The 25,993-nt window shown below is 40.7% G+C and overlaps 1 protein-coding gene across 7 annotated transcripts in view; it reads left to right on the plus strand.

Moving 5' to 3' along the window:
- The window catches only part of SIK2 (salt inducible kinase 2), a 104,192-nt gene that overhangs the window by 12,162 nt on the left and 66,037 nt on the right, over positions 1 to 25,993 (plus strand). For 5 of the 7 annotated variants that reach the window (XM_032788056.2, XM_075073531.1, XM_075073529.1 and 2 more), the window contains exons 2-3: positions 329 to 445; positions 8,531 to 8,594. In XM_032788056.2, the coding sequence (XP_032643947.2) occupies positions 329 to 445; positions 8,531 to 8,594 (181 nt within the window). Of the gene's footprint in view, positions 1 to 328; positions 446 to 8,530; positions 8,595 to 9,912; positions 9,984 to 25,993 lie in introns of those variants that run through there. The other 2 variants (XM_032788052.2, XM_032788053.1) reach the window with 2 other exon arrangements.

A 25,993-nucleotide genomic window follows, 5' to 3' on the forward strand; every position in this document is an offset into this window, starting at 1 on the left:
TTATTACTTCAGTTCACTTGCTCACATGGACAAATTAAGCAGCACTTGAGGTCTCTTCTCCTCTGTCTAAGCCCATGCTGGTACTGCCTGCACCCACTGACAATGCTAAGGAGATTTTGGTCAGTAGCTGAGTTCCTAGATCAACAGCATGATATCTTATGTGCCTTATAAAAAATAAGTGAATTATCAAATTCTAAGATATAGCAAGTATATTTTTGAAATAAAAAAATGACCCACAGTCATAGAAATTTGGTGTCCTGTTAACAAGCAAGGGTAGACAAGACTGGAAAATTGATTTAAAGAAAAAAATTTTGTTCCTTGGCTACAGGTGGCAATAAAAATAATTGACAAATCTCAGCTGGATGCAGTGAACCTGGAAAAGATCTATCGAGAAGTGCAGATAATGAAAATGCTTGACCACCCGCACATAATAAAACTCTACCAGGTACAGTTACAATCCTCTTGCTTCTCCCCTCCCCCCATGCATTTTTGTGTCAAATGTTTATGGATGTCTAGTCCTCTACATCAGTGACATTTTATGGGCTCCTGGTTCATAGTATACATTGAGCTTTTATGTGGTTGAGTTGTTTTGGGTGTGTTTTTAATCTTTGTGCGTGCACAGCAGCATATTGGCCTAATTTATTCTGTGGTTAGCATTCATGTCTGCCTCTCACAGAATAACTCCAGAGGTGCCTGAGATCTAATTTTGTAAAAAACTGGGTGATTTAGTGCTGGTGAGAAGTGCTAGAGATACCTGGAGACTGAACCTCCTATTTATGCACAGAGCAAGTACAGTATGAGCAACCGCTGTGCAAGTTTCCTTCACGTTACTTTGCCTATGTGCCTAAACTGAGAGTGGGAGTGACCATTGGTTTTTCTTGTTTTTTCTGCTGAGACAACCTACTGCCATAACATTTGGCACCCTTGTTGGTAATCTTATAAAGACTTGTCCACTGGTCTCTGGACTGAACCCACCAGTCTCCCTTCAGGGAAGTTAGCAACCTGCCAATAAGTGGTAACTTTCAATTCAAGTCAACCACCTGCAAGTGGAAGATTCTTAAACCCAATCCTTTGAACTGCCCAGTTCCCCTAAAAATCCAGGTCCCAGTTCATTGTTATATAGTCATTTACATCAGGGCAAAATACTGCCTTTCCTGTCTGTGTGTGTGTAAGCAAGTACACAAGGTGCAGGGCAAATGATGATTTGGATCTTTATTTTTCCTAAGTCATGATGAAATCTGTATTCACACAGTAGGCCATGATGCTGCAGATCCACCTATAGAAGTTTTCCGTAAATCTTGTTTGTGTAATTATGAACAGATTTGTATCTGCTGACTAGTTTCAGTAGATGTATGGGGTTTGCAATACAGCTGGGTAAATTCATAGTTCAAGGTGAAACTGCCCTTTCCTTGTCTTACTGTGTCTTGATGATTCAACAGACTTTGGCACAAAAAGATGAGGTAGAAGGAGTTCAGTTTCGGACGTTTCTTGGTTTGTTCTTCATTGCACACACTTCTTTCTTGAAGTCTGAAGTGTAGAGATGTTGTTGAGTCTTTTCCAGTATCAGGGCGGTGTTGTGTAACAGGTCTGCTGCATACTGAGGCTTGTATCAAAACCCAGTATATTGTGTAAAGAATTTCAAGGCATTCAACAGTTAGTCCTTCTGATCTAATCAGGCATGCCACACACACTTCCCACTGATGTTGAATCAAAATCTGTATGAAATGACTAGGGACTTATAATGCCAGCTTGTCTTATTGGCATTCAGATGTTCTCTGCTCTGAGTAGGGGCAGTACTGGAACTATTAACAAGGGAGGTGAACGCAAAAGTGGAGGCCAAGGCAGAAGTAAAGTAGTTGAGAAATTATACACAACCCATCCTCTCCACAGCAACCCAAAAGCTAGAGGAAGCTCTGGGATGGGAGGGAGAACAGAAAGAGAATGAGTCCTCAATCTTTTCAGATACCTACCAGCTAGAGGCTGAATTTGAAATCTGGATTTCCCAAATAGGGTCTAGGGATAACACACTGTGGTAGGAATCTCAGCACCCTCTTCTTCCCTCATGTGATGTTTGGAGGGGTTGGCTTCTCACCTGGCATTGCCTCTGAATAGTGTGTACAGTTGAGGGGGGCATCTTTCTTACAGGTCATCGTTTAGTATATTTGGTCCTCTGGCTCTCAAGAATATAATATTTCTACACTTACGTGTGTGCGCATGGGTGAAAGTTCAAGGGGTAGGTAAGAGGGAGGGGGAATTATGAGGATATATTCAAAAAGAAAAACATGCTACGGAGCATTTTGGTGTGCTGTTGTCCTGACAGTTCCACACTTGGAGGCATGATTCCTTCCCTTCACTGCTCCTCGGGCTTTGTAGTTACACTCTGCCCTTCACACAGGTCAGATTGTAAAAGCACAATATAGTTTTTAGTTTTTGGGCCAGTATCGGTAATTCTTGTTTTTTTAAGCCTGGCATTTTCAATACAAATGCTTTGTCTATATACAGAACTAGCATATAGTTTGTGTGTGTGTGATTACATTATGCCAATGTCTGAGCCTGCAAGTATGGCAGTTTAACAGTTGAATTGAGCTGTTCAGGTACAGTTGGTGCCCTATAGTAGCTTAAATTTCTTCTTTCAGTATTTGTCCATGTCAGTCCCAGTCTAGGTACCCACCTGGGCCTTGTGCATGAGAGCAGAATGTTTAGCTAGTGGTGGTCATTGGGCCCCAGGCGTCCTGTGCCTGCCATAGTGCGTGCCCTCAGCCTGAAAGAGCAGAGTGGCTACAACTCTCAGTTCCTCTTACTGTCCATGGCAGCAAGATAAAACAAGTGGTGTCCACCCCCTTCCTTTTAGTAGAATTTTCTCTTGTAAATTAATTACTTTCAATTTCCTCCTTTTAAAATGTTTTTATATTAACAACACACACCACCCTGCCCTGTCCCCTCCCCCCATTTAAATTTAAATTTTTTCTTCTGTATTTTTACCTAGTAATCGGACTTAAACTGGCAGATTGAAAACACTCAAGCTTCAAACTGTGGCAGTCCTGTGACACTTATTCCACTCATAGATGGCCACAGCTGCTGTGTTTGTTGTCTCGGGGAGAGCCATGTGTTAGAATGCTGCTCTGTAAGACATTCCTTTTCCGTCTCAACAACTAAGTTCAGAGACTCTCAGACTCAAACAATCAATGAGAAGGAATTCAGAGCCCGAAGAGCAAGGGTTGATGTCCAAGATTGATTTGGTCTCTAAGTTTCAGTTAGCCAATGCCCCTGCAAGATGTCAGGCAACATCCAAGTTCGCTACTGGCAAAAATCCACAGCACATCAGGCTAGGATCAGGAACCAGCAAAGACTATCTTGGTGCTAACTTCCCACCCCGGCACTGAGAACCAGTACTGAGTTCTTACCAAGGCAAGCGAGATCTGAACACCTGGATAGACACTGCTGCCTGTACTGATCCCCCTTGTCCCACAAGGAGAGACTCAAACCCTCTCTCTCCTCTCAGCACAGAGTGCTAAGCTTGTTCATTCAGTAGGGGCAAGTGATGCTCAGCACTGATGATATTACACTTGGCATTGATTCGCATCTCTAAACTCATAATACCAAAGTCGGCGCAAAGATCAGCACTGCCTCTTGGAGAAATTTCTGGCTCGTTTCCACACCTTGTCAAACTTTTCAGCCTCACTTTTAAAATGAGACCACCAGAACTGGATGCAGTATTCCAGTATCTGTCTTATCAATGCCATATACTGAGGTAAAATCACCTCACTACTCTTCTGTTTATACACCCAAGGTTCACATTAGCCCTTTTTTGCCATATTGTCACACTGGGAGCTCAAGTTGGGTTATTTGTCCACTACAATGCCTAAATCTTTTTAGGAGTCTCTTCTCTCCTGGATGCACTCCCTCACTCTGCGGGTATGATGTTCCTTCATCCTAGATCTAAGATCATGTTTCTGTGCTCAAGTTAGGGAGGATGATGACCTGTTTGGCTCTACATCTCAGCTCCAAAGCTCAAGTTCTTTAGATACCAAAGACAGTCCAGACAGAGGACACCCACCTACCTTTGGCAACAATCTTCTATGTACTCACCCAGCAAGAAGCCAAGATTGTCTAAGACGACACCATCATTTTCCTCAGTAATTGTTCAGTCTATGTCAGCTACACCAAATTTGATAGATCAGTGTTATAGTCACTTTATTTAGTGCCTGCCAGGACTTCTCAATCCTACCTTCTAGATGAGACAGTGCTTATCCGTTACCTAGAGTGGGATCATATGGACACAGATTTGAACACGACAGGACAGTTACCTTATACGACCTGTAGTTCCCTGACCCATTATTCCCCTTTGGTACTGACCGCACCAAGACCACCCACCTCTGGCTTGCACGGCACCGGATGGTCCCCCTGCCTCAAAGGCCCTAAGCAGGTGGGTTCAAACAGAGGCACAAAAAGGAAACCTACAATCTCTGCCTCAGTACGCCAGAGCTGCTGAAACATGCGGCAGCGGTGCTGAGCAGCTTGGCAGCTCTACAATCTATGGCGTCACCTCCTGGCGTCACAGTGCACAACCCTCGGCATTGACAACCACAGTAAAGGCATCAATACCACTGACAGCACCCTGCTCGGAACTGATACTCTCCATACTGCAGCAGTTTCTCTAGCATAAAGACCTTTTAGTCTCGTCAACACCGCAGTCTTCACTCCTCGGTACTGACATTATTTCTGCACACTTGGTACCATGCCAACTTGCTACACGAACCAGATCAGCTCTTCCTTTATCCAGTGACAAGGATGATGATGAGGAAGGGAAAATCTACTCCTCCCATTGCTCTTCACCTATATAGACGGCCACCAGACTGGGTCCTCAAGGATAATATCAGTACCACCCAAGAGCTGAAACTCAAGGATGATACAGACACTCCTGGATGCTGCCACCAATGTCATTCCCACCACAGTGGCCCTACTGGGACCCAGGGGCAGCCTACTGCCAACACTACCCTAAGCCTCCCAGTCCACACAGGGAGAGGTCAAGGCATTCTCCATCGCTTTCAGTACCTTTACCAGCTGAATCCCTGGAAGAAGCAATCAAGAAACTGGAGGAGACTTTGGATCAGGAAATCACTGCATCTGCCACTTTTTCATTCTTGTCTCTGGATGAAACTATTATGCCCCCACCACCTATGATGGGGATGACTTGAAACAGTTCCAAGAACTGTTTGAGGATTGCAGACTCAGTGGGTATACCGCTGGAAGAAGTTCCAAAGTCCCAGCATAAGTTGTTGGACATCCTCCAAACTTCAGCCTCTTCCAAGATTGCTCCCCCAATAAATGAGGCTCTCGTGGACCCAGCCAAGACTATATGGCAAACCCCAGCAACAATTCTGCCCACTTGCAAAAGTGTAGATTAAAAAAATATATGTCCCTTCCAAGAAAATGGAATTTTATTTTCACACCCAGTGCCAAACTCTCTGGTGGTAGAGGCCATGAATGAACGGGGCAGACAACACCACTCCAGATCAGTCTCTTCCAGCCCTTGTTATATGGAGCGGGATCTTTTTGGTTGTAAAACTTACTCCTCAGTGACCTTACAGTTCAGGACTGCAAACTTTGAAACATTAATGGACAAATACAATCACTCCAGCTATTAGAAAATGTCTGAAATTATTGAACATATACCAGAAGAAGCTTCTATAGTCTTTCTATAGCTTTTAGCTCTAGCTTCTTCTAAGTTTTTCACCTCCCACTCAAGACTTGAGGAACCTGGATGATCGACCTCTAGACCTGAAAGACTTCTTTAAAAATCTGTTTTACTTTTCACTGTTTATACTGTATTCTTTTGCATTTAAATTGGATGGTAAAAGTAGATTAGTCAGTTTCATGTTTGTTTCTAGTATCTTTCATTTTCTCTTATTCATACAAACATGATGCCATGGCATTTTGGGTTACTGGCATTTCAGGGTAAGATTTTGATCTGAGTCTACATCCTTATATGTTACAGAATCTACATTTTGGGCCTAACTTCGCTGTCAGCAATCTTTTTAGTAAAATTAGGCCCATTTATTTCATGAATGGTGCCTCAACTGATTTCTTATTTGAAATATCGTGCAAGAAATATGTTTAACTCAAATTGCAGGCACCAAAAAATAAAACAAAAGAAAAAACATCTTGGCATTCAAACTGAGGGCCTGATCCTGCAGCCCTGTGAAGGCAATGGGATTGCTCACATAAAGGATCAATCCTTTAATGACAGAATTATTCCACTGAATAAAAACAAAGGGCTTGATTTAGCAAAGTCTTGTTTAGCTTTAATTTCATTTTATGGGACATAGTCTGGCACTTCCTTTTAAAATCAACTTGTGATTCATAGAATAGAGGCAAATGTTAGGGGATAAAATTAGTAGCTAGGATAAGTAAGATTCACCACAATCTCCTAAATGAATGACAAAAAAGAAAACCGAGGGAGAGGGAGGATTGGAAAGCAGTTAAATTAGGGACTGGAGGGAAGCGAGGACACTTCCGAACAAAGGTATTGCAACTTCTAATTGTATGTTTGCCTCCTAGATATTATTGTTATTGGCACATTAGAAATACATTTGGTAGATAGGTGAGTAGATAAAAGTAACATTAGCATGTCAAAAACATTGAGTCTTTCTAATCTATCTACATAAAATGTGCCCATTATGGTAGTATGCCCACAATATGAGTCTCAGAACTCCCTATTTGAGTGGACTGGGCATAATGGGGACCAAATTCTTGGCTTTCTAGTGTAGAAAAATAGTATTGACGTGTCCTGCCTCCTCCAGGTGTTGGGTTAAAAACCAACCAATCTTTCCATACTATTGTGTTTTTCAAAAAAGAAAATTACAGGCAAAATGCACTCTGGACCTTTATAGAATTATATAAGGACCCAGATATGGTTGGACTTTCTGAAGATCAGCCATTATGTTCTATTTGTAGAGCTATATCAAATCTTTTGGGTAATTGACATGGGCTTTATAATTTTCTGTTAAAGATATGTGAGATACAAAGTGAGTGACGTAATATCTTTTACTGGACCAATTTCTGTTGGTAAAAAGAGAGACAAGCTTTTGAGCTGCACAGAGCATGTCTTCAGCTGTTTGTTGTTTAGCTCTGTCTGGATTGAAAGTTTGTCTTTCATCAACAGATGTTGGTTCATTAAAAGATGTTACTTCATCCACCTTGTCTCTTGAATATCCTGGGATCAACATGGCTACAACATGTTAAAATATATTTTAAAACCTAAGAAGAAAAACATATTACTCCAAAAATAATTTACTAGAAACTGTTTCAATAGTTTCCATATTGTGAATAAATAAAAAGCCGGAAAATCTTGATTAAAGGAGGCTGTGCCCACAACTTACTCAGGTTGGTCTGTCTTTAACAAATTACAGTGCTCAGGTTTGTTAAAATAGTTGAGGTCCAAAAAGTGACTGACACTCAAGTTGTTATAACCTGCTGCAGAAAAAAATCCTAAATGGCTATTTTTATTTTAAAGTACAGTTTTTCAGTCTGTTTTTGGTCCTGCTACTTGTGTAATGAGCTACTGAGGGAGCATTTAAAAGGTTAAGCTAGGGTGATGCATAGGAAGAAAAACTGCAGTGGAATCAAGGAAGTTTTCCTTTTAGGGGTAGATTTCTTGGCAAGTTTGTGTCCTGAATTCTTAGGTGAAATCCCCTTGTTTGGGACAGCGCAGAAATTTTTATGTCAAATTTAGAGATGTAGATTTTTGTCCAGTATTTCCAAATTGAGAACAGGCTGTTCTTGTGGAAAAGAACGAGGACTACTTGTGGCACCTAGAGTCTCTAAGGTGCTACAAGTACTCCTCGTTCTTTTTACTGATACAGACTAACATGTCTACCACTCTGAAACTTGTGGAAAAGATCACTCAAACAGGATCAGGGCTATAGATTCTGAGGAAAGAAGTTTTAAGTTGTTTGTAAAATTTCCAGAAAGGTGAAACTGGAGATGTAATGTTTCTATTGCTGTACTGCACACAGTTGCATTATGGTATCCATGGAATCTCGTGATTTATCGAATTAGCCAGTCTTTCCCAAACGTGCAATCCATTGTTTTTTCCACCATGACGACTGAGGGCAGCAAGGGCTCCAGGCTGCTTTCCTGTCCACAGACACTAATCATTTTCCAGCAAGTCAGAAGAGGAGTTAAGCAGAACAGTCACTCAGACATGTTGGCTCAAGTGCAAACCACTTTCAGGCCAATTCTGTTCACTCAGTTAGCATTTGGAGTTGTCAGCTTCTCATAGCTATTATTTGGGACTAAGAATCAAATCTAAGTTGCCATTTAGGCTCCAATTTTAGCAAAATACTTAAGCATTTGGCTAACCATCAGCACACGGTAGCCCTGTTGAAGTCAATCACGTGACTAAATTTAAGCATCTATGTACGTGTTTGCAGGCTTGAGACCTTAAGTGACTTCCTCTGGGGGAATAGCTATATTTATGTAGTTTTTACCCTTCTCCAACTAAACTAATGTGCAATTTCTCCAACAGGTGATGGAGACCAAAAGCATGTTGTACCTTGTGACAGAATATGCCAAAAACGGAGAAATTTTCGGTAAGCAAGAGAATATTGTAATGTTAAAATATTAAATCATTTACTTCTGCAGGTTATTTCATCTTACTAGATCAGTTTTTATAAAATAAAAACACACAGCCGACTTGTGGAACTCATTGCCAGGGGATGTTGTGAAGGCCACAAGACAGCTGGGTTCAAAAAAGAATTAAATAAGTTCATGGAGGATCAGTCCTTCAATGGCTGTTAGCCAAGGTGGTCAGGGATGCATCCCCGTATTCTGAGTGTCTCAACTGCCAGAAGCTGGGACTGGACAACTGGGGATGGATCAGTTGATAACTGGTCTGTTCTATTCATTCCGTTTGAAGCATCGGGCACTGTCCACTTTTGGAAGACAGGATATTGGGCTAGATGGACCATTGGTCTGACCCAGTCTGGCTGTTCTTATGTAAATTGAAGCCTCGGGGACATTTATACTGTAGGGCACACTTTCTCATTTCTCTGCCAAGGAAAAGCTGTGACCACTAGTTGAAACTTTTCCTCATTTTATTAATTGAAATACAAAAATGTTTCTTAAAAATGTAATGCTTAATGTAAGGTTTAACAGAATGTAACAAAATTCTGTTCAGGAAATGTGGTGTCCTTCTAGTAGAGCTGATTGTATATTAAAAAGCAATGTAGATTCATAGATTCCAAGGTTGGAGGGACTGTTGTGATCATCTCATCTGACCTCCTGTATAACACAAAATAATTCCTAGAGCCACTCTTTTTTTTAGAAAAACATCTGATCTTGATTTAAAAAATGACAGTGATGAAGAATCCACTATGGTCCTTGGTAAATTGTTCCAGTGGTTAATGACCCTCATTGTTAAACATTTATGCCTTATTTCTAGTCTGAATTTGTTTAATTTCAGCTTTGAGCCATTGGATCTTGTTCTGCCTTTCTTTGCTAGATTGAAGAGCCTGTTACTAAATAATTGTTCCCCACTTGGGTATTTCTAGACTGTAACCAAGTCACCCCTTAACTTTCTTTTTGTTAAGTAGCTTGAGCTCCTGGAGTCTGTTACTATAAGGCATGTTTTCTCATCCTTTAATCATTTTTGTGACTCTTCTCTGAACCTGCTCCAGTTTATCAGAATCCTTTTTGAACTGTGGGCACCAGAAGTGGACACAATATTTCAGAAACGGTTGAACCAGTGCCGAATACATAGTTATAATAACTTCTGTACTCCTACTAGAGATTCTTCTGATTGCATTAGCCCTTAGCATGGGCCATAATCTGATCTCATTTACAATGGTGCAACTCAGTTGAAGATGAAGTTATCAGATTTACACCAGTGTAATGGAGATCAGGACCTGGGTTTATGCTTACTACATAACATGCTAAATGTTCTTCTGTCAGAATGAGTAATGTACCAAACCATATTTCAGGTAAACTAAAGCACTCTTGTTTCTAGCCTTTTTCACTCATCAGACTTGCTTTTTTAACGTGGCTCCTATGCGGAGTGTTTATTCATAGCTGCTTGGAGTCACTGTACAATAAATTCTGGTAAGTTTAGCTAACATGAACCTGACCTTGTTTCAGTTTTGTCTTTGAGCACTGAAATTGAAGTGGGGACAAGGTTTTCATAATAAATTCAAATGAAATTTGGCATTTTGCTTGTTGTGATACTTTAAAAAGAGTTGTTTTGCTTCCGTTGGTCTCTAAAGACTGTAACCATGAGGAAAGGCTGAATAAAGAAGTCACCTCGATGCATCTGAGTCCCAGGTTGTATACTCTCCAAATGATGACATCTTAGCAAAAAGAGCATGCAGACTTTCCTTTCCTTTTTGATCATTTTAAAACTAGTAGTTAGTGAAAAACGGCCCAGAAATTATTTTTGTGTGCACTACAGTTCCAGAAGCAGAGGGCAGGGTAATTTTTAGATTCTGGGACTTAGTAGTTCTGGCTATATAGAAGGGAAGAAAGGGTAAACAAAGTAGTGGTGTCCTCTCTCCATCAGATTTGCAAGCATAATAGATAACGATATGCTATGGGGCTTTATGCAACAAGAGTCAAAGGTTTGCTCTCTGAAGTTAAGAGAAAAAAAGCATTCCTCCCAAAAGAAATGACCTTGTACTGCCCTCTTTATCATGAGGGAATAGTTGATACTTCACAAGATATCTCTGGGGCATCTGCTATCATTTTCCCCATTACCAGTTATTGCTGCCTTTATATAGCTAGGAAAAAGACTTTGGATAGAGATTGGCCTTATGCTTTCATCCTGTAGTTTCTATTTTTCTGTTTTTTTTTCCAATCTAAGGGTTTTGCTATTGAAAGAATCATATACCGAGAGGCTCTGTCATGATGTGTGGTTATGTAGAAGGCAGTGTTTCCTCTGGCCCCACAGACTCTTTGCTGTTCTGGCCTTGCCAGTTTTCACTGTTGGGATCAGAAAACAGTCCTGTCATATCAGAATCTTCCAATAAACAGAATTCGCTTTGCAGCAAATAAAACGGAGTGAGAACTGTGAAGTAGAATTTTGGAGTATGGAGCCTCCTGAACAGTTCTTACACAGGTATTTGGTATCTCACACAGGTATCTGGCCTTTGCCTGGCAGGACATTCCAGAATGGTGTTCTTTCCACAATGGTAGTAAAAAAGAATCTCCATCATTTCATTAGGATAACAAGATGCGAAGGAAGCTTTTTCTCATCTTCTGAACATTTGGAAATATCTCAAAGGGAGATGAATTCAATGTTTAACACAGATCTCTAGTTGTCTATGAACGTGACCGGAGGGAGAGGATTGGGAGCTCCATTTTTAAGTTATTATAGGATTGTGAAAAAGAAAGGGTTTCCTAAAGACACTCACATTTCTGGATATATTTGCTGTGGTTCTGAATGTCCTCATATGAGGTGAAAAAAATCAGGAATCATAGGGTGGTCTCAGTTTGAGAGCTCAAACAATGAACAGGCAGTCAGCAGATTCCAGGCCAGTAATTAAATTACTGAGGGTTTTTGTTTCCATATCTTTGCTTGTTGATGTACTCTCTATTTGCAAGCCAAGTATGTGCTTGTGGTTTTTGCCTAAAAATGTTGATTCTCTCGTTTTCAGTGGTGGCATTTTAGGTGGCTGGCACTGGAAACTGAAGATGGGCCACCTTCAATCCATAGAACTTCTGGACATTTGGCTGCTAACAGCACAAGAATATTGAATAAGTGGCTGCCCATAGCACATGATGGTCTCAGCCCCAAAACCTGATATCCGTAGCTTAACAGAGAATAAAGGTTTACATTCAATATTCCTGTATAGTGGTGGTTGGCCTGTTGCCTCACAGATGCAGTGGGAATGACTTAAGACTTGTCTACATTTTAAATGCTCTAGCGGCAGTGTTGTGGTGCTTCAGTGTAGATACTACTATACTATACTATACCCATGTGTTATGTACACCTGGGGTTAGATTGACTTAACTGTTTGTGGATTTTGCACACCTCTGAATGACGTAGCTGGGTTGACCAACTTTTCAGTGTAGACCAGGCCTTGGGCTTGTTAAATCCTTTCTAATTGATGAAGATTTGGGCTGTCCTAAAATGACAGATGCCTGACAATAGAGTAAGCAGAGCCCTCATCACATATTGGGTCTTCAGGGCCCTTCTGGAAGTCTTGGGTGGTAATGTAACACAGCTGTGCCTGATTCTGGCCTTTTAGAGGTCTTCAGAGTAATCAGTCCAAATAGGCTACTCTGGGATATCAACGTTTCAGTGTAAAGAGGGTTTAGATTTGCCAGTCTGCAGGTATTAGAAAGGGCAGGGGCTATTCCTGTGCAAACAAGATGATGCTGTCACTCAGCTTGTCTGTTCCCAGTCACTTTTAAATATATCTATTGAAGTAGCGCTCCCAGAGGTCTTAAAAGATTTAGCACAGTTAGAATTTAACCTTGCAGATTTTGGCATCCTTTTCTTTTGGGTTTCTGTATATTTCCCTACAGTTTAGGGTATATTTGAGTATAGACTTAGTTACATTAGCAACAAGCAACTTTGTAGATGCAAGAGTTAATGGGTTCAGAAAGGGAATAGGGTGAGAATGAGACCTTTTCTATTTGGCTGTGCTTCCACAATAGCAGGATGGTGTATGGTCTTGGTTGTGACGGGATATGATAAGCATTTAGGGTACGTCTACACTACGGGATTATTCTGATTTTACATAAACCGGTTTTATAAAACAGATTGTATAAAGTCAAGTGCACGCGGCCACACTAAGCACATTAATTCGGCGCTTTGCGTCCATGGTCCGAGGCTAGCATCGATTTCCAGAACGTTGCACTGTGGGTAGCTATTCCGTAGCTATCCCATAGTTCCCGCGGTCTCCCCCGCCCCTTAGAATTCTGGGTTGAGAGCCCAGTGGCTGATGGGGCAAAAATCAATTGGTCGTCGGTGGGTTCGGGGTAATGTGTCGTCAACATTTCTTCCTCGGGGAAAGCCAACGGCAGGACAATCAATTGTCACGCCTTTTACACTGGAGATTGCGCTGACAGACACCGACCAGCAGAGGCATTTATTCTATTTGTATTGCTTTTTCTTATTCATAGTTCTCTTTTTTTTTTTTTTTTTATTATACGTCATCCGTACTGTGTACTTGCATACGCTGTATCTTTATGTTTAGGCTTTACTGCATGCTGTTTCTGGCCATTCATGTCTAGTATCTATGTTTGTTTTTTGGGGCAGTGATAGGCGGGACGGTTATCAGTCGTTTGTCTGTCTCTAGCGGGTATAATTGACAATGAGAATTGACGGTTATCGTCCTCTGTAACTGTCTGCTTGCTATCAATGTGGTGCCCCGGCTGAGATCGGTGCCGGGCATGCAAAAGCAAGATACTGAGAATCGCCCTCGCAGTCACTCCCTCCTTTAACCTCGCCTCTTTCTAAAAATGAGCGTCGTCCTGCCTAGGAATAGGGGGCAAGTGCTGATGAGAAACAGTGTTATTCCAAGGAGCACAGGTGCTTCTTGTGTTCAGATCCCGCAGAAATGAATGAGCTCAGTCTAATTTCACGGTGGATTCGCCCGCATTATCATACTTCACCCGTGCTTCCTTCCCCATACCTTTCTGGCTGCCGTGGCAGTGTCCCCCATTTGTGCACTGAAGTTATAAAGAAGTGCAGGAATAAGAACCAGAGACTTGTTAGTGAATAAATGAAGGGGAGGTAGCCCTCCCGGGATATGACATCCAGGCAGAAATTAAGCACGTGCCGGGGAGGGAGCCAGCATGCGCTGCTCTGATGTCCAGGCAGTAACAGAATCTTTTCTTAACACAGGAAAGGAGGGGGCTGACTGAGCCTCAGCGCCCCAGTTGCTTGATGAAGACGTTATCAGACCGTTCTGTACCATCTTACTGGCAGAATAGACCGGGAGGTCATTCCCCTATTTTTACCCACAGGCCGCCTGCGTCTCGTCCGGCCAGCCTCAACCTGAGGCAGCCCAGGAGCACTCACTCGGGGCTGATGGTGACGATGGATAGCAGTCATATTGCAGCACCCGTCTGCCACTGGGGAGGGGAGAGGAGCCGGATACTGCTTTCACTGCTGCGCAGCATCGCGTCTACCAGCAGCATTCAGTAGACACATAGCAGTGACACTGAAAGAACGTCAAGAACTAGATTATTTCCCTTTTCTTTCATGTGCCGGGGGGGAGTTAAATTGACGAGCTATCCCTGAACCAGTACCCGGAACATGGTGTTTTCCCTACAGGCATTGGGAGCTCAGCCAAGAATGAAATACTTTTCGGAGACTGCTGTGGACTGTGGGATAGCTGGAGTCTCACTACCCCTCCCTCTCTCCGTCCATGAGCGATCCATTTGAGTCTCTGGCTTCCGTTACGCTGTCACGCCGCATTGTGTAGCCTGGAGATTTTTTTTCCACAATGCTTTGGCATTTGTCTTCTGTAACGGAGCTTTAACAACAGATTGTCTTCCCCATACAGCGATCAGATCCAGTATCTCCCGTACGGTCATGCTGGAGCTCTTTTTGGATTTGGACTGCATTGCCACCCGTGCTGATCAGAGCTCCACGCTGGGCAAACAGGAAATGAAAATCAAAATTTCGCGGGGCTTTTCCTGTTTACCTGGCCACTGCATCTGAGTTCAGATTGCTGTCCAGAGCGGTCATAGTGGTGCACTGTGGGATACCGCCCGGAGGCCAATACCGTCGATTTGCGGCCACGCTAACCCTAATCCGATATGGTAATACTGATTTTAGTGCTATTCCTCTCGTTGGGGAGGAGTACAGAAACTGATTTAAAGAGCCCTTTATAGCGATATAAAGGTCCTCGTAGTGTGGACGAGTACAGCGTTAAATCAGTTTAATGCTGCTAAAATCGGTTTAAACGCGTAGTGTAGACGAGGCCCTAGAGTGCTGATCTGTTGGAATGAGAGAAGATACCTGGATGGAGAGGTCAGCCTGCTGGAAAAGACAGAACTACTATTTTTTGTTTGTGATTTGGAAAAGTGGCTTTTCTTAAGCAGTGATTGTTGTTGAAATATAACAATGTTGTGTATATCAGTCTGTGCACCTTGTCTTCCTGTAATTGGTATGAGATTGAGTTAGTGCCTAATGAACAGGATTGGGGAGATTTAGGATGGCAAAGCATAAAGTGAATGTTTAAAACAGGATTTCTGAGTACATGGAAATGGAATTAGATGCACCTTAGATAAGGATTTCTAAATCTTCTTATAAAACTTTTTTCTTAAATATTGTTTGGCAATGTGGGATGAAGTGCCAGTGTATTCTAGGGGCTGGAGTTCACATCCTTTTTAGGGTACAGCTGAAAACATTCTGTGAGCTCCACCACAGTCCCTGCTAGATATTGGTTCATATCACAAAACCAGTATATGTTTGGCATGGCTAATGGGCCCTGCAGTAGAAAGGACCTTGTCTGGAATAGCAAGAGGCAAGGAGGGCTGCAGGTCAGGATTTAAGTGTGTTGGTAAAGCTGCGTGGAAGGCTCAGAGCTGAAATAATGAAGATGATGAATGGGGCACCAGGCCAAGACTGACGTTTACCAGCAAAGCATAGAACTTGGAACAGCACGATGTGCTGCAGGTTCTGTGTAAGAAGACAATATTACTATTAATCTGTTTTTTTTAACTAAACATTTAATTTGTCCTCTGTTAGAATTGTGCAGTAACTTTTTATATTTTCCGTGCTTTTTATTTATCATGAGAATTACAGATTAATAAACATCTCTTCCCTTCTGGCAGAGGTCATGAGTTAAGGTCCCAAACTGCATTGTGTAATTGATCCTATTGTTTTACTGGTTCTGGTTATACATCCTTCTGGATGGCCATGCACTATTACACCACCCAGGAAATTCAGGTCTCATGCTTAACCCTAGTAGATTGTATTCAGCAGTACTTAGTATCATTCAGCAGGGATCAGCAACCTTTCAGAAGTGGTGTGCCAAATCTTCATTTATTCACTCTAATGGAAGGTTTCACATGCCAGTAATACATTTTAATGTTTTTAGAAGGTCTTTCTATAAGTATAATATATAACTAAACTATAATTGTATGTAAAGTAAATAAGGTTTTTAAAATGTTTAAGAAGCTTCATTTAAAATTAAATTAAAATGCAGAGTCCCCCAGACCGGTGGCCAGGACCCGGGCAGTGTGAGTGCCACTGAAAATCAGCTTGTGTACAGCCTTCAGCACTCGTGCCATAGGTTGCCTACCCCGATGATAGGGGATTCTATGCTTGTGTCAATTGGCTTTAGCTCCCAGTTCTTACCACTGCCCTAACCTGCTTACTAGAAAAGCCTGTTAGTGTGATTATTAGCCATCTGAGGCCAAGTCTACACTCAAAAGTTAAGTTGACGCAGCTATGTCATTCAGGGGTGTGAAAGATCCATACCCCTGAGCAATGAGTTAAGTTAACCTAACCCCTGTGTACACAGCACTAGGTCGATGAGAGAATTATTCCACTGACCTAGCTAATGCCTCTTGGGAAGATGGATTAATTATACCAACTGGAGGAACTCGCCAGTCACTGTAGTGAGTGTGCCACTGCAGTGTTTCAAGTGTAGACAAGCTCTACAGCTTTTCATCACTTGCACCTATGCAAACTGGATGTAAAATGGTACCATTCTGACCTGGTAGCATTTTACACCTGCTTTTCACTGGAGCAAATGACTACACAAGCTGCAAGGCAATGAAGAATGAGGCTCAATATTTCTGAAGCTTGAGAAGGAAGAAATCAGGAGGGCAGAGAAGGGGTTTGCTGAATCTTGGAATCTGTAGCCACTGGGTTTATTGAACAATTTGTCAGATTGTCGCTCTTCAGTGTGTTTCAAAAACTTTAAAACATTTGCCTTAAAGCTTTTTGTTCAGTCCTCAGGTGGCAAGATGGGGAAAAAAGGGAGACCTCAGAGTCTTGAAGCTAACTCCTTATTGCAATCCTGCAATTGCATAAATGATTCCCAGGCTCCTTTCTTCTGTGCTGTCATAGCATGTAGATACTGTGTTTGTGGGCACCACAGAAAACCTTAGAATGGATGGTAGGTAATCTGTGCCTACTGCGTTAAGGTTCTCATCCAGACTGTGGCTCTGAGTAATTATCAGAGCTCTGAAAGAGTGGCAGACACATGAGACCTTACTGTGACATTACCAGCCAGTTATCTTTGGGTCATTATGTCCTCAGTGACCTCTCTGTGTACACAAGTCCCCTGTGAGACCTGTTCTGTACAGATTTGAGATCTCAGCCTCCAGCAAGTAGGCTGTTGCATCAATGCTACCTGCCTCTGTGAAGAAGGCAGAAGTAAAGTTCACTCCAGTAGCAACAGACTGACTCTATTTTCATAATAAATTAATTATAGCAGTCCCTCTTTTTTTTTTTTTAAACTAGATTTTTACTACCAAGTGAGGTTACAGAGAGGAAACATTCGGAACATAACATCGATTAGATGTTTAAATGCATCACTTCTAAGCTATATTCACACATTACACTTGTTTATAGTACAGTGTGTTACCTCTCAAAGAATGGCAGAAAGCTGCCTTCTCTTGACTCCCATGTGTGCAGTTGAGTCACTCTGGCAGGAATGTGTTGGTCTAGCCCAGAGACTGGTTAGTTGTTGCTAAATGTTGAGAATCAGGAAAGTGGAATCTGACATAATATTCGTTGTGCCATTTCCTTAAGTTTATAAAGAATGTTATCCCATTTACAAACACTGTTCATCAACACAGGCCTATTTGCTATAGGATTCTCTAACTTCAGAAATGTTCCTGGAAATATCCAGTAAAGGAGGAGAGATTCTGCTCCTCTAACATTCTAAACAAACCCTGTGCCTCTCCCCCCAGCAAATCTTACACAGCACCACAGAGCTGTTGTGCAGTTGAGATGTGATCATTCCTGCTACACAAACTGGCTACCTACACTTCATGATTTCATACGGAATTTTTGTTCAAAATTAGCTAGATTTGATTAATTTATAAAACAGATAGTGGTGCTAGTGACAGACTTGCTGTGAGCATACATATACAGAATTTTGGAACAAGTAATCCATGTCATCTGTATTAAGGGCCTGATTCATCTCCACTGACATCAATGAGACATTCACTGTACATTGACTTAATTAGGGGTTGAATGATGCCTTAAATGCTGTTTGTTTCAATAAGCCTGGACTTTCTAGATAGCTAGATTGTGTTTGCTAATGGAAATCTTCTGCAATTAACATTCCTGTAATCTTCCTGTAATCTTGGCTATGCAGAAAGAAAGTTCATAGAACTGTGTGCATTGGGAGTGAAATTATTCAACTCCTTACTCCTCATAGAAATTACAGTAAGTGCTGTGTGTGTCTGACAGTTAGCAGGTCTAAAAAACAGGTCTCTTGGTGTTGTTAGAAGAATTCAGCATTGTTTTTTTTATTATTATTGTATAAAGTTTGGTCATTTTCTCAAGTTAAAATCTTTATTTATCACATGTTTACAATTTTATCTTTATAAACAGACCATTCTTGGTAATAGATTTAAAAAAAGAATATCATCTTAATATTCCCAAATGTTAGTTTAGATAGGCAGAAGATTACTTTATATTTATGTATGCCTCGTTCTCTGTCCTTTTGAAGTGTCAATAACTGTGGTATTTGAGCAACTAATTCATCTTGTCCTAGAGTATTTTTGTAAGTGCATCCGACTAGAGAGAGCTCGGAAGGTCTCTGCTGTTAGAATGACCTCTTATTTATGTTCGTAGTTCTGGAATGTATTGGAGCTGTTTATCTAGCTCATCCTAGGGGAATAAAAAACACCTTGACTCAATTTTTTTTGTTGTAAATATATTCCAGGTAGTTAACTGAGTAACATGCTTAAAAAAACCCTAACACTGCCTGGAGCCTGCTGAGCAGGCAGCCCCTTTACTCTGCCCCCGGGGGTGGCATTGTGAGGGCCAAGAAGGCTGTGTGTGAAACCCCAGGCATCTCTAAATCCTCGCCTACCATGTTTCCTGAATCCTGCTTTTAGACTTGTAGGTAATTAAATTGTTTCATTGTTTTGGTGATTTTTCTTTCTTTCTTGGACACAAGGAAATGTAGGTGTTTAGGAACATTTCAGGTGAAATTCAGGCCTTAGTTGGTTGATTGTCAGGAGTTTCTTTGGATTTAGAAGTCTACCTCTATACCCAGCATGTCCCAAGATTTATGGATTCAAATTTTGGAATTAAAAATGCATTCAGTTTAAGAAGGCCATGTAGCCCAAACAACCAAGAATAGAGCTTAATTAGAATATCTTTTGGAAGCATTGAGATCATATGCTGATGGACATTATTATTATAGAAACTAGATAAACATATATTTTCCATGGAATTCCTATGACATCGAAGGGGACATTGAGAGTAAGTGTTTCCTTGCATTTTTCTGTTTCCCTCATAATCTCCTTGTGCATCTTCCGTATTGGAGACAGTCTGTTGTGCAGATAGCTCAGGTTCACGTACAATTTTTAGTTCTAACCCTGAGATTTCTCTGAAAAAAGTATTTGCAGTGATTCTGGGATTAGAATTAAAGTTATATACTTTAGGGATTTGGTATTTTTGTTTTTCTCCCATTAGTTTTGAACTTTTAATCAAAAATGTTCACTATTGATTCACTAAAGATTCTGCTGTTGTGCCCGCAGTTGCAGCAGCTTAACCATTTTCTATTATTGCCATTTCCATATACCCATTTACTGGTCAACAGAGATTGATGTATGTGTAAGGGGGAAAAAAAGAGGTGGTGATCTTTAGAAATGAGCACAGAGCAAAGAATATCTGTTTCCTCGTGTGGCCAAGGCTACCTAAGCGTATAGAAAGAAACTGATGGGCTGTTTTTTGCATGGTGGTGATTGTCTGAGTTTTAATGTCTATCATATTTCCTGCAAAATTGTGACTCTACAAAGATGATTTGTATTTTTATTACAGTGAAACAAAGGCTTTTTTGGTCTACTAGATATATATTAAAGAATTCGTAAATGGGTTAGAGGCCTTTAACACTCAATTTATCTGATTCTCCATAACCTAACTTGTGAATTGTCTGTTGCTGTTTTTTCTTAGGGTATGTCTACACTACAAAATTATGTCGACCTAAGTTACGTCGACAATCAGCCATCATAGTAATTACATCGCTTGTGTCAGCGATTCACATCCTCACCAGAAGCACTTGTACTGATTTAACTGTCCGTGTGGGACACTGTGGGATGGTTTCTGAAAGTCAGCAACAGTCAATATAAGCAACACAGTATCTGCACTGAGACTGCGTTGACTTAACTATGTCGACGTAAGTGTTACACCTTTCACAGAGGTGGAGTTAAGTCGGTATAGTGGGTGAGTTACATTGGTGGGAACAACATTTTATTGTTGATGCTTACAGAGTTAGATCACTTTAAGTTGCCTTGTGTCAATCTAATGCTGTACCGTGGACCAGGGCTTATTGCGTAAAGTAATAGAATTATGCCTTTAGATGCACTATTGAAGGTTTAATATTGTTTACTTTTATAAAGTTTTGTTTCCTTAGCTCAACTTTTTTGAGTAATTATCCCTTAGAAGTTATTGAGACCTTCTATTTGATGATGGAATTTTTCAGTTGTGATTGGAATTTCTATATGGAAATGTTTTCTTCTCTTACTCTGAATATTTTTGTTGTAGTTTTGGTGACTACTCTTTTTTGTCATAGAAGCATGTTGAGGTTTCAGAGGGAGAAAAAGGTTCCCTGCTATTAGTTTTGTAGGTTGCCAGACACAAAAAAATCCACTATACTGATAAGTTGCTATGTAACAGAGTGGTTTATTTACTAATGACCAAAAAAAAACTAGTACCAAAAACTTTTTTCTGTGTTTGTACAGCACCTAGCACCATGTTGTCTTGGCCCGTGACTGTGGCTCCTAGGCATTACCTCAGAACAGATTCATAATTGAAGGAACAAAGAGAGGAAGATTACCATAGTGTTTAAGACCACTAAGAAATAGAACAGAAATGAGATCAAAGGTGAAGAAAAAACATTAAAACTAACTTCAGATCTAGAAAGATCCTTGCTCATTATGGTTCATTGGTTGAGCTGTCATTGTAGATGTTCTGAATAGAATGGGGTATTTCCTAACAACGGTATTTTTGCTTTTTTGTTAACGTCATATCTTATATTCAACACCTAGGCATTTGCAGTCTTTACATTCTTTTTCAGTCACGATAATGCAGTTGGGGATGGTGAGGGCAGCTTCACTGAAGCAGAACTTTTGTCAGTTGACAGCACCAACAAGAAAAAAATTCACCCAGAAGCAATTAGAATAAAGTTCAGCTATGATGTTTAGAACCTTGATGATTAGAGAATGGAGTAGTCAGAGGCTGAATGATTTTACCTTCTCTTGTGCTTAGCAGTTTCTGGTTTGGCTGAGCCTGAACTCACTAAAATTTACCAAGTCCATTCCAGTTGTCTGGGCTGTATTCTCTTTTCACCTTTTAAATCTTTATCATTAGACTGCATGTGTCAGTGCCAGGGTGTCGTGTGCAGAAGAACTCTTATGTAAGAGCAAAGAGAAAAAAAACAAGGCTGTTTACACACAAATCATCAGAGAAAATCAAATCAGATATTTTCAGGTGAAAGCTTTTCCTTCTTTCTACCAAACGCTTTATTGGCTTGTATTAAACTCCCTTCTTCTAGACTAATGGCATGTGAAATAAATCCTTCCTTTTTTATGCTCTTGGATTACACACTAACACATACTGTAGTGCTCTTTTGGTGCTTAGAATCTTGCAGGTTTCTAGCACTTAGCCGTGTCCACCAGTTTGTGGACATATAAACATTATCCTTTTGGGGTCCCATTTTTCTTAATCTGACTTGTCTTTTTTGTTCATGCTCTCTGCTTCTCACAGTTTGACTGCACCAAAGCAGAGATGGAGTGGGTCGTTCAGACAAGAACAGATTCCTTCAAAACTTTGTACTGCAGAATTAGTAACAAAATAACTTTTGATTACTTCGTTTTACAAGTCAGATTTTGTTGAAGATCCTTTAATTCCAACTCTTGAATGAGGTAGTATAAACTGTAAAGAAAATTCCTTAAGTTGTCAGGAGCTGGCAGCTAGTAAGCATTCCCTTGTTCATTGTTCATCAGTATTGCGAATTCTCAGTATGAACATCCATTGGGTGCATCTCATTGAGATGCTTGGCAACTCAGCTCAAAACATGTTGCGTAGTATTATACATTAGCTCATGGAGAGGATGATCTGATCTTATCTTTGGCCTGAAGTCAGTCTCCCGACTCTTCACCATAGACATCCAGAATTTTGCACGCTTAGCGGCAGTTGTGAATACAGCTTCTGCCTGTTATGGTCTCCGCTGGAGGAATTCCTTCCAGAGCAAAATCTAGTCAGTTTAAGTGGTGGTATGTTTTATAAGCTGGTAAGAGATAAACAGACTCGAGAAAGTCTTTAAAAAAAAATAAATGATTTATGAGTAGGGAAAAGGCTTCAAGTATGTTTAATGTTTTACAGACCTACAAAGTGGGTTTTCAGCGACCACTTCTGCTGCATATTTGAGGTATTTTTACAGCTGCCTCTTTCCAACCCTCCACCAAATTCTGTGCGTGAAACTGAAGTTTCTAGGAATGCAGATATTTTCCCATCAACTGTTAATTACAGTGAAGCTGTTTTATTGGGACTGATTCACTAGTTCTGTTCATCAGTGACCAATTGTTCTGTTTTGTATTTCAAGAATTCAGACTCTTGAAGCTAAAGCTGATTATTCAACCTAAAAATAAGCTAACCATTGAGCAGGGGGTGGGGTTGAGGAATGTTTCTGAGGTCACTGTTATGTGATTGGCTGCACTGCTGCTAATGTAGCTCAACCAGTCTTGATCGTTGTGGTCCGTCTTAGGTATTCCCCTACTACTAAAAGGTCCATTGCATAGTTCAGGGGCCGCAAATGTGACCACATCTTGTAGGATATTGAGACTGGCTAATTCTGTGATTTATGTCCAAGTTGGCATATAAATCCGACTGCGTGAATCACTGTTGACAGGAACGTGATGCTTTTGGCCAAGGTTTAGTAGAACAGATTGTCATCCTTGCCCTTAGAAACTCTCGCACACAGTCAGCAGCTAGATTTTGTGTAGGGCTTTTTTCTCAAACAAATAGCAATAGCATTATAGTTACTATACCATTTTATTAATTTATCCTAAAGTATCAGCAAATTAAGGGCATTCAAACCCTCAGCCCTTCTACCTGTCTTTTATGCTAGTAGATCTTCTTGCCTTATACCAGTATATTACCCCTTTATAATAAATTAAGAAATGACAAAGGAAAATATCTCATTGAAATATTCCTAAGGGCTAGGATTTTCAAAGGTGCCTATGAATGGTAGGTGCCTTGGGAGTTAGGCACTATACTATAGTTCCTTAGTCTCCTTTGAATATCCCAGCTGAAGAGCACACATAAATATTTTTTTGGGGGGGGGGGGGGGGTATTTTTTTACACACACACACAACTTGTCAGACCTGTGCCTAAGGCTGTCTCTACACAAGGAGAGTTTTACCAGTATTCCCATGCAGGTATTCTTGTACTGGTAGTGTTCTCCTAGTATGGATGCAGCTATACTGGCAAGGCTGTGCTTTGTGCCAGTGTGGTAAACACTACCCCCACAAGCAAAACAAGCTATACCAGTGTCATTGTGCCTTAGTGGGTCACAACTGAGAATACCAAATTAAGGACAAACTGCTGAAAAAATAGGGCAGACACTTCTCACCCCTCCAAAGCTGGTGGTTATTCTCCCATAAGATATACCAAACCAGAGACAAAAGTAAATTTGTTTCACCACACTGATAAGAAGTCAGAAAAGCAGTCTCCTTGTATCACCACCGAAAACATCAGACTTAATGATGAGTACTTATTTACACCAGTTTCATCAACCAAAAGGTTATTCTGATCCCAAAGGACCAGCCACATACCCAGGTTGATATATAACTCAGATCTTACCCAATAATCATGCTGTTGCCTTTACTATCTAATATCTAAAGGTTTATTTATAAAAGAAAGAAAGGTGTGCGTTAAAATTGGCTGAAGAAATCAAATACATACAATAATTGCAAACGTCTTGGTTCAGACTTGTAGCAGTGATGGAATAAACTGCTGGCTTGTTAAGTCTCCGGTTGCTTTTAAATCAGTGGAAGGTCCTCAGTCCTTTGGTTAGAATACTGCCATTAGTATAAGTCCATAGTCCAGAGGCTGGAGCAGAAAAAAGGCAAAATGGAGATGTTTCCAGGGCCTTTTATAGCTTCTGCCAAGTGGAAGGAACCCATTGTTTTCAAACAAAGCCCTCCATGCAGCTTATGGAAAAATACAGGTAACAAGATGGATTTTGGAGTCACATGGGCAAGTCACATGTCTATGCCTGCTTCGCTTAGTCATAGCAAAGTTAGAATGTTCTAGTTAGAATGTTCACATGAAAGTCCATCAGGTCTGGATGGGCATCTTCCATGGTCCATTGTGAGTTAAGTGTACCTTGATGGGCCATTTAACTTGAATAGTCCCTTCACAATGTGTGCAGGCTAAATACCTTGTGGGTATTAACACATGAGCAAACATTTGAAATACAGGTACATAGTTAATATTCATAACTTCAGATAACAAAAATGATACATGCATATAAATAGCATAATCATATCCAGCAAATCATAACTTTTCTGTTGAGACCGTACTTGACACATGTATAAGATTTGTTGCAATTATATATCAGTGGTAGCAATAATGATCTACATGGTCATGTTTCAATCATATAATGTCACAACCAGTAAAAGCACAATTTTGCTGGATTAGCTGCATCTACACTAGGGGCTTCTGCTGGCACAGCTTATATCGGTTAGGATCACATCCTTTCACAGTCCTGTCCAATGTAGCTATGCCAGCAGAATTCTATTGTGTAGATATAGTCAGAAAGACAGGTGTTCACATTGTGGTCTTGCCCCTAGTAGAGGGTCCCTCCAGGTTTCTGTTAAAGCACAGTGGTATGTTCTTTGGTAGCCTCATCTATACTATGAGGAAAATAGAAAGGTGCATAAACTCTGGCAAATGAAGTTTAAAAATATAATTAGGAAGGCCAAAAAGGAATTTTAAGAATAGCTAGCCCGAAGACTCAAAAAGTAATAGCAACAAAAATTTTAAGTACATCAGAAGCAGGAATCCTGCTAAAAAATCATTGGGGCCGCTGGACGATCAAAATGCTTAAGCAGCACTCAAGGACAATAAGGCCATTGTGGAGAAACTAAATTGATTCTTTGCACCAGTCTTCACGGTTCAGGATGTGAAGGAAGTTTCCAAACCTGAGCCATTCTTTTTAGGTGACAAATCTGAGGAATGGTCTCAGATTGAGGTGTCATCAGAGGAGGTTTTGGAACAAATTGATAAACTAAACAGTAATAAGTCACCAGGACCAATGGTGTTCACTCAAGAGTTCTGAAGGAACCTAAATGTGAAATTGCTGAAGTACTAACTGTCATCTGTACCTATCATTTAAATCAGCTTCTGTACCAAATGACTGGAGAATAGCTCATGTGATGCCAGTTTTTAAAAAGGGCTCCAGAGACAACCCTGGCAATTACCGGCTGGTAAGCCTGACTTCAGAACCAGGCAAACTGGTTGAAACTATCATAAAGAACAAAATTGTCAGATACATGGATGAACATAATTTGTTGGGGAATAGTCAACATGGTTTTTGTAAAGGGAAATCATGTCTCACCAATCTACTAGCATTCTCTGAGGGGGTCAACAAGCATGTGAACAAGGGGGATCCAGGGGATATAGTGTATTTAGATTTTCAGAACACCTTTGACAAGGTCCCTCACCAAAGGCTCTTAAGCAAAGTAAGCTGTCATGGGATAAAAGCGTAGGTTCTTTCATAGATTGGTAGCTGGTTAAAAGATAGGAAACAGGGTAAGAATAAATGGTCAGTTTTCAGAATGGAGA

The sequence above is a fragment of the Chelonoidis abingdonii genome, chromosome 18 (genome assembly GCF_003597395.2).
Source record: "Chelonoidis abingdonii isolate Lonesome George chromosome 18, CheloAbing_2.0, whole genome shotgun sequence".
NCBI lineage: Eukaryota > Metazoa > Chordata > Testudines > Testudinidae > Chelonoidis > Chelonoidis abingdonii.